The sequence below is a fragment of the Fringilla coelebs genome (assembly GCF_963513975.1).
Source record: "Fringilla coelebs genome assembly, chromosome: 8".
NCBI lineage: Eukaryota > Metazoa > Chordata > Aves > Passeriformes > Fringillidae > Fringilla > Fringilla coelebs.
The window spans coordinates 6,659,624-6,669,284 of NC_140066.1; the positions used below are offsets into that span (position 1 = coordinate 6,659,624).

The window sequence follows — 9,661 nt, forward strand, 5'->3', positions numbered from 1 at the left end:
ACAAAGATAACTCTAAATTCTCTCTTCCTCAGTTTTCATAGAATCACAGAATGGTTTGGGTTGGAAAGGACCTTAAAGACCATCCTGTCCCACCCCCTGGTATAGGCAGGGACACCTTCCACTATCCCAGGCTGCTCCAAGTCCTGTCCAGCCTGGCCTTGAATACTTCCAGGGATGGGGCAGCCACAGCTTCTCTGGACAACCCGTGCCAGTGCCCCACCACCTCACAGGGAATGATTTCCTCCCAATATCTCATCTAACCCTGCCCTCTGGCAGTGGCAAGCCATTCCCCCTTGTCCTGTTCCTCAAGGCCCTCGGCCAAATTCCCTCTCCAGGCTCTCTTGGAGGAACTGGAAGAGGCTCTAAGCTCTCCCCAGAGCCTTTTCTTCTCCAGGCCGAACATCCCAAATTCTCCCACCCTCTCCTCATAGCAGAGGTGTTCCAGCCCTCCCATCACTTTGGAGGCCTCCTCTGGACTCACTCAAAGAGGTCCATGTCCTTCCTGTGCTGGGGACCCCAGAGCTGAAGGCAGCTCTGCAGATGGGGTCTCAGCTGAGCTGGGCAGTGTCCCCTCCTTGCAGCCCCATCTCCCTTTTAGTGCCCACAAAAGCAGCTGCCCTATTTAAGGCTTGACATTCCAGCATCCTCCCTCTCCTGCAGGACAACAGTTTCTGCAATGCTGCATTCCTGACATGACAAACTAAGGAAAGCCCCGTGCTGGAGAGCTCTGAAATGCAAAGGCAGAGCTATCAGAGCACAGAGTGCTCTGGAGCACAGCCTGCTGTGGCTGAGACAGGAGCTCCACACCCAGCTGAGCACTGGGTTACCTCACAGTGCCTGCACTAACTTTTTCAAACAACGCTATCCTCACATTTTTCAACTCACCTGGTGCAACAGATCACTGTAGGAGTGCTGATGGGTTTCCTCCTTCTATCAACACTGCTGAAATAAATCAGAGCATTTCAGCATGGATGAATGAGCCCTGGCATAAATCAGACTGAAGCCAAATCCCAAAACACACTGAGGAGCCGGCCACTTCTGTGGATTTCTTAGCATGCTTGCTAAGCTCACACTGCCTTTTACCAATTTAGTCTCTCTAACTGAAAAGACTACATTTTCAAACAACACTATTTCCCTGTTCCCAAATCCCCGTATACTGCTCCCTCCTGAAACCCCTTTAAAAGTAGTCCTTTGGAATACCTCCACCTACACAGAACATTGACACTACACAGAAACAACTGATCAGCAGGGCTGATAGCCCTTAAATAAACACCACCCTTATGCCTCAATTAGTTTCGTTCCCTTGTTGCTCATACCTATTGAAAACAAAGTATTTTGGAGCTATTCAAGGTTAAAGTACCTGGTATTTTTCTCACACAGATAAGGGTACCAGAATACCAATTAAAACACTCCATGGTTATGCAGGCAATATTTGTAAGGAGTTCATGCCCTCAGGTACAGAAAGGGAGTTTGCAGAAACAAAATTAAAATGTTCTTATTTTGATTAGATAATTACTCAGATTTACAGAACTCAAAGCAAGTGCACATTACAGCTAGAAAGTCACACTCCAAGGAGAAGTTAAGCAGTGCACAGTAAGCTATTAACAAACTAGTTAAGCTATTAACAAACAGCTCATTGTTTTATTATGTTTTATCTTAGAAGGTATTCATGATAATCTTATCATGCTCTGTTTTTCCCCTCCTCATAACACATGGCAAGCCCCTTCCCTAGCAGTACAGTACAGAATGAGACATAGTGCTCTAGTAGATAGAAGTTTAATTGGTGAAATCATTCCTTACAAAAAAAGACCACTATTTTTTTTGACTGCTAAAGGGAAAACATAGTATGAAGAAAACAGAAAGGCAACCTGACAGCAGCCCGAGTAGGAATTCCTTCAGCAGTTTTCCAGATTTGACAAAGACCTGTGAAATTCTTCCAAACTTCAGCGGCCACCTGCTTCTGAGCAAGTTTTGGACCACCCACTAGTATTCTGTAGCACATGTCTTCCTCAAGTTTCCATTGCAAAATGGAAGCCCATTTTGTTTGGGCTCTACTGGTAAGTACTTGGCATCATACTCAACAGAAAAAAAGCCATCAATAACAAGGGAAAAAACATCTGATTCACTGACAGACTTCCACCTCTGTCGTGTTCACACATCAGGCTGCAAGCAAATCCAGCAGTTTCACATGAGGAGACTCTTTTTATCCAAACAGAAGATAATATCCACCTGGTACCACATTAAATATATCAGAGCTCTAGTCAAACTTGTCCCTTAATGCCTCATTATCATCTATCACGACACATTCCCTGCAGCCTTCAGCTGACAAGTGCTAGGGCTGCACACTGAAATACCACTTCCTGGAAGACACTTCTGCTTCAGATCTGCCATAGCTGCTCTCCAGCTGACTCATGCAGCTGAAACTGAGACATGCTCCCCTTCTTGCTACCATAAACTACAGAGCTTCTCAGTTACTTCACATGAGGAGGTGTGCTGTTCCAGAAGGAAAGATACCCCCCTTGTTTCTGACACAGGTACTGGGGCACTAATTTTAATGCATGCTAGTATAAGGTGGGATGCAAGGGGAGCAATAACTCACATACCTACAGACAAAACAGCTTAAGCACATATGAAAAAACAGGAGCAGAATTTTTTTTTAAAAAAAGAGTCACAATTAATCCACATATGCTATTGGACAACCATCTGCTTAGATTTTACCAACCAACCTGCTGTTTTGCCCTGACAAAGGGAGAGCTTGGGCCTCATCAGGCTTATTTCACTTGTTTCACTTCTGCTCTGTTTCTCACCATCTCCTGTATATGGCCACCTTGCCAACAACTCCCTGTCTCAAGGAGCACTAAAATTATCTTTCCCTCCATCTCTGGAGACTCATCAGCCTTCTCCAAGGTGATAACATCTCTGCTTATAGCCCACAAGATGGGCTGAACTCAGTCACCAAAGCAGGGCAGCCTTGCTGTTGTTCCCATTGCTTGTCAGCTTAGTCCCCTAAACTGCCAGAACACTACCAGAAGACAAGGAAGTTTTGCCATCTTTTAAATAGGTCAAATTAGTTCATAAATGTCCAAAAAGCACCATAATGGTACAAGGTAAATGGCAGGAATGGGAAGAAAGGCATTTATTTCCCTTTTGGCAACAATGAGCTATTGGATCAGCTCAAGGTGCATGTGAAACTGTACCCGACCCTGAACCTCCCAACCCAGAGCAATTATTATCCTATATGATAATATCTAGTGCTTAGATGTCTACAGCCCACATCACACAGCTCTTGCCTGACTGTAAACATGACAGCAGGTAATAATTGAAGGGCAACAAATCTCCAAGACTTTTCTCCTGTACTTTCACCACCACAACACATATAGATGGACATGCTCTCCTTCCCTTCTCCCACTAAAAGGCCTCTTAGTCCACACACAACTTACCATGACTACATCTTTCCCTTTCTCTGTTATTTTTCAATACTTGACCAATGCCCTTCCAAGAGGGCTTACAACCAAAATAATTCAGTGTTGGAAGGAAGCTGCAAGGCCTTAGGAGACAGAATAGAAGCTTACTTTTAAGTTTCTAGCATTGAGACCTGGCTTCTCCACAACACAGTAACAAGCACACTGACACAGATACCCCCTTCTCAAAGACTCTGCCCAGGGTCTTGCTCACAGTTTGTCACATGAGTCTAAGCTTAAAGAGGCAAAATTAAAAAGTCTCTGATGTGAAGAGTTCATGTGCAAGCAATGCCTGAACTTACCCCTCTTACCTGCTGGCTATAGGCAGGGACAGCATGTTACTGTCATTGCCTGAGGATTTCACAGCACAGTAGGCAGCCTGGTGCCCAAAGGAGTCTGTTCAAGCTTCCTCCTTCTACTCAAGTTACCAGTCAGGCTGGATGGCATATTTCTTAACCTCATCTCAATGACAGTCACACAGAAACTCAGAAAAATATTTACATTTAACTGGCTCCTAGTAAGTCAAGACTGCTGTCCTGTCCCTGGCATTATCAAATAATGCTAGTATGCAAACACACTGTTCACTTAAAGCACCTTGCTTTGTTTATGTGAGACATTTTCAGGAAATCTGCAAGGTCTTTTGTAACTTAAATAAATACCCTTTTAGGGAAAAAGAAACTTACCAACCAAAATCCAGGCCAAACACCACAACAAGTAGAGGGTCTCAAGACTCCTCTTACACCCAGCATGAAGATTTTAATAGCTCTTTGTACCTAATAAGCCATGGAGAGGCATGGCATATCAATCTGACACATGAAAACCCCATGACAGACTATCACAGGCAGGTAGGACAGAGCAGGCTGTAGAAACTGTTCACAGGAAAGCAACAGCTTTCCTGGTGTGCACTTGTTAAAGTTACTGATAAAGCAAACTGAAGATAAGCAATAGGAAAAATACAACTATTGAAGTTAAAACAACTTGAGAGTTTTGATATTTACTGACTTTTTAAAGGAGCTGAGTTTTAATACAGTGAACAGAACAATACTTCTAGCAGTAAACCAGGCTAGGAAGAAGCATAAAACATGCTAAATTTAGATGTAAGCACTTTTGAGATACTTAGCTATGTGAGAAGTTGGGATCAAACATACAACCCTTTAAACACAGACAGGAGATAAGGCTTTTCAATAAAATCTTAGATGCTGTGAAAGTCTGCTATCCTGTGAAGAAATAAGCAAGCTTAAATCCTGTGAGTGAAGCAGGTCTGGCAGGAGGACTGACATGCAAGGAGCAGAAAGTTCTAGAGAGCACAGAGATACCATGGCAGGGGATTTAGGTTGCACTTAGCCAACTACAATGATAAAGATGTACTTCTACAGGAAGCACAGCCCCCATTTCAGCTGGAGCAAGCCAGCCTCCCCCACACTGTGGGACCCTCACCTTGTTGTAGAACTCTTGCTCCCTGGGACCACGAGGTGGTGGCTGCAACTGCTTCAGGACAGTTCCATCTGGATGCTGCAGTATGCCTAAAAGAGAAGCATTTCCTTCAGGGCTTAGTTTTAAGAGGTACAGCTTTCTTTCTGCCTTTCTTTTTTTTTTTTTTTTTCTCCCAGAAATAGTGACTTCACCATCAAGGACAGTCTATTGAAAAGCTGTACTGTTTCCTCTGCACACATAGTAGAGACAAAATTATCAGCTCCTACATTTAACCCTTACCAGAGGTTTGCTTGCATTCCTCTTATTTCTACCCACTGAATAATTTCCTGGGTGTAGCTCTGCCCAAGGCCAAGACAGTACTGGGATTTGACATTAAAACTTCCACCCCCAAAAACCCCATCATTAACTAAAAGAGATTACACAGACACTCCCTTTTTAAATAATTCATAAATTGTTCTCCAACAATGCCAAGACTAAAGGAGTACCACATTTAATGCATTTCTCACTACTAGAACAGAAATAAATGTCCTGTGGATATACATCTATACTAGTGGCACAGATAGAGTATGTCCTTACTACAAGAAGTAGCACCCCTACAGCACTCCAAGCTATCAGATGCTACCCTTAATTATCACCCTTAATTACAGTACAGAATTTCATCTCAGCCAGGCAACACCTCCATCAAGCCTGCACAAAAAAAACCCTCCAAAATGCCCTCATGAAACAGCCTTATGACTCTCCAGTCACCAGTATATCTGAATACCTGCAGAAGAAATGCAGGTATCCAAGGATGCTCAAGACATGGATGTAGGCAAGAATGGAGAAAAGTAACTGCATTCCTCTGAAATGTGTGCTGTGTTGCACCATTAGGTTCAACAGAAAACAAAAAACCCACTTCTGGAAAAGAATTTTTCTCCTAGGATTCATTTCTAGCTTTTCAGACAGTAAATTGTTTTGCTTAGAAGAGTAGGAAAAATGTCAACTCTATCCAAAATAGGTTCTATTTTCAACTACCATGTGAGAAAACAGAAAAATGATCCAGGAGCTTTGCATCCCAAAGAGAGTTTGCAGTTACAACAGCAATTGTGTTTTTCACCCCTCAAAACCCATTATCTATGAATGGCTCTGTTGGGCAGTCTTGGAAACTAAACAAAGCTTTTAGAGACCAAGATATTTACTTTAAAACGACCACCAGACTTAGAATAGTTGTTTCAATAGTTTGCTATGCCAAAGATTTGCTTTTAAAATTTGCATGAAATAGCTCTCAAGCCACGTTTCTTGCCTAAAGTTGGATATTACACAATTTTAAAAACTAGAAAAATATTGCCACACGGGTGCAGACTACCACAACATCTTCAAGACACAGCAGCTTGTGTTCCCCCTCCCTGTACCCTTTTGCATGTGCTGGAAACCACTCTGCAAAGCGCACCCGGTACTCCAAAGGCACGTGTTCCATATGTGAATTGTTAACAATCACATTAAAATAAATTAGGCTAAACATTAAAATAAGTTTTATAACACACGCTCCTCAAAAAGCTGCATTTTGCCTTGGATAAGCAGACAATCTACAAGGCAGAAAGACCAGGCAGAGATTCTTGGAAGCAGAATACATACACTATTGGGTCATACATATTACTTGAAGAGTTGAATATAAACTGATATGTAAAGTTCCTTCATCCTCTGCATTCTTGTCAGACTAGAATACTTACTGCACCATTCTGTCACTGTGAATGGGGCAGGCCTGAAAACCAGAACCATGTTTCAACATTCACCACAGAGAGGTAAAATTCATAACCTTCCCTCTGATCTACAAGAAGCAGAGATCACCACCACCTGCAGATCATACCAACAGATGGATGTTTGCCATGGGTTTGTGGTAGGCTTCCTGGGATTTTTCAGCACAGACAGGGAACAGGACTGTTTTAACATAAGAAAAAGCAAATGAATATTTCTGAGGAATCAAAAGAACTATGTTGAAAATAAAACCCTGAAATATCTCACAAATGTTTGTCCCTGGCTGTGGATGCAAAGCTTGCTGCCACTCTGAAATGAGCAAGCAAGTCACTCTGAAGGAGACCAGCCCCTTTAGCTACAGAGCCCCACTACTGGCTTGGGGACCCACAGCATTTTGCAGGTCCAGGCACCAAACCACAGGCAGGTGCAGGAGGCTCCATGAGGTGACATATCCCACCAGGTGCTGTCTCTCTCTACCTGCCTGGGGAATTAAGCCACAACCCCAAGTCATTACTTTACTCACTACACACAATTTATCTGGGGAAGCACTACTGCACACAGCATCCAACAACAGGGCACTCACAATGCACAGCAGCCTAATGTCTACACATGCAGGCAGAGAGGCTCTGAGAGGCCTTTCTTTGCAAGGCAGTAACAGTCACAGGGAACAAAGGGGAATAGGAAGGTTATTCAGGAGAAATTTTACTGTGTACTTTTACTAAAAAAAGTAAAATTAAAAATACTTTGGATACCTTCAAGTCCTCTGTTTGTAGGTGGGAATAGAAGGGAAAATCGAGTTACAAAAATGAGAGCTGCGAGTACCAGAACAGCTTTGGTCTTCACTTCAACATAAAACAGTTTCCAAGATGAGATCACCAACCATGGTGGTGCCTCTGCAGTCAAGTTTTGGTCTTGCCCATGAGATGTAGTGGAGCAAGCTTTACCTAACCCATTGCAGTGGCACCCAAAATACAGATGATCACCTGTGCTGTTTGACCTCACTGCAGTAAGACTGATGTGCCAAAGGCGAAGCTCTCCCTGATTGAGCCTTTTTTTGCCTGATCCCACCTCATGCTATGATGTATGAGCATGGAACACATACACCTTCAAGGACCCAATGCACCTCCATCTACTTTTTATTGCACTGGCTGCAACTGGGGCAAGGGACAAGAATTAGTTTTCTGTGGAGATTAGCAGCAGCAAGACATGCCATTGAAACAGCCTGCAGATAAGACAAACTTACAGCACCCTTAGTGCTGTAATTCCAGTCACTGATAATCTAAAAGGTTCTGAAGTTCAGCCCTTGGCAGGGGCAAAGAGAAGAATGTTTTTTGTTGAGATTATCTGCAGCAAGGCACACCATGGATGCAGGCAGTAGATAAGACAAACTCACAGTGCCATTAGTGCTGTAATTTCATTCACTGATAGCTGACAGGGTTCTGTAATTCAGCCCCTGGCCTATTCAGCAGGGGCAGTTCCTACCGCCAGGGTTCAAAGGCAATAAGCCAGCAGGTGCTCATTATAGCGTCTCTCAGAGAGCACACTGCAAGCTGAATGGATGCATACCCTCCATCTGGCTGAGAGGCAGGAGTTACCCCAAATGCAATGTCCTGGAAAGGCGAGAAATGCCATTTGGCAGCATTAACTCGGCCACTTACTTTGGCACTGGCCACTGCTTATGCTAAGAGGCCCCTTCATCAGAAGGGCAAACACCTTACTCCTCAACATGGAGCTAAAATAGAAATTTAGACCTGGTGGAGACACACTGTATCCTCACGTCTTTGTATTATTAGATCACTTCCTAGCCATTGGCTCAGATTTATCGTCAAATAAACCAGCAAATAACTATAGCTTAGTAATAATTTGGTGAAGTTTCTGGTGGCCACAGGTTCAGGTGGTCCCATTAGATAAACCAGGTTTCTGACATCTGTTCTGAGAAAACCAGCATGCTGTTACCTGAATCCCCACTTTTAAAAAGGTGCCTGGTAAATCGAAGCTGAACGGCAGAAGTCCTTCGGTTTAAGGGCTCCCGATAACTACCACGTCCTGACAGACTAATGCCATTTAGGAAAAGCACCAGAAGAATGAAATTTAGCAGGGGTTACACCGCTCCATCCGCGGCCTGTGCGTAGCGGGGAGCTCGACCGGCCTCCCCTCCGGCTCTCCCGGGGAGGCTCCGCTCCCTCGGCACTGCCCCAGGCCCCAGCACCGACCTCCCGCGCTGCTGCGGCACCTCCGGCGAGCAGGTGCGGCCGGAGCCCGGCGGCGGGAGCTCGGCAAGGGCGAGTCCTGCGCTCAGTCCCCGGCGCCGCTCCCGCCTGCGCCGACCCTTGCCCCGCCAGCCACAGAGCTGCCCCTTCGCCGCCGGGGCGTGAGGGAACTCGAAGCCAAACCCGCCCGTCACAGCCGGTCTGGCAGAATTCAGCTAAACGGAGGGTAGGGTGGGGGTGGGAAGAACTCCCTCGCGGGTGTCCCGGCCAGGCCCGCCGCCCCCTCCCCGCGCCCGTCGCCGCTCACCGCCTTTATCCTTGCCGTACATGTGCCCGGCCACTTGGTGCGACAGCGGCACGCATCCGTTCAGCGCCCGCCGCCGGCCGCCCCCCGCCGCCGCGGGGCCCGGGGAGGCGCCGAGCACCGGCTGGGCCGCGGCCTCGGCCTCCTCCGTCTCGCCGCGCCCGCCGCCCGCGCAGCACCCGCGCCCGCCCTCGGGGCGCCCCGCCGGCCGCGGGGGCTCCGTGGCCATGTCCCGGCGGTGGGGGGGCTGCCGGCGGCGGGCGGGGGGCGGCCGCGCTCTGGCGGCGGCGGCGGCTGCGGCCGGGCCTCAGCGGGCCCCGCGAACCAGGGCGCGGGCAGCGAGGGCCCGCGACTCCATCACCCCGCACCGCGCCGTCCGCCCACCCCGCGCTCGGGCAGCGACCGCCACCGCCCCGCCCCGGGCGTGGCTCCGCCTCCGCCGCCCGGCCCGGCCCGGCCCGGCCCGCAGCGGGACCGCCGCTGTGCTGACGATGACGGTGGCCCTGGTGGCGCCGCGT

At 47.0% G+C, this 9,661-nt stretch overlaps 1 protein-coding gene across 1 annotated transcript in view; it reads right to left on the reverse strand.

The window, feature by feature from the left end:
* IPMK (inositol polyphosphate multikinase) overlaps positions 1–9,372 on the reverse strand; it is a gene marked incomplete at its 5' end in the record, with an annotated part of 32,871 nt that extends 23,499 nt beyond the window's left edge. The window contains 2 exons of the mRNA XM_084210747.1: positions 4,899–4,984; positions 9,147–9,372. Of these exons, the coding sequence (XP_084066873.1) occupies positions 4,899–4,984; positions 9,147–9,372 (312 nt within the window). The remainder of the gene's footprint in view (positions 1–4,898; positions 4,985–9,146) is intronic.
* Positions 9,373–9,661: the final 289 nt, after the last annotated feature.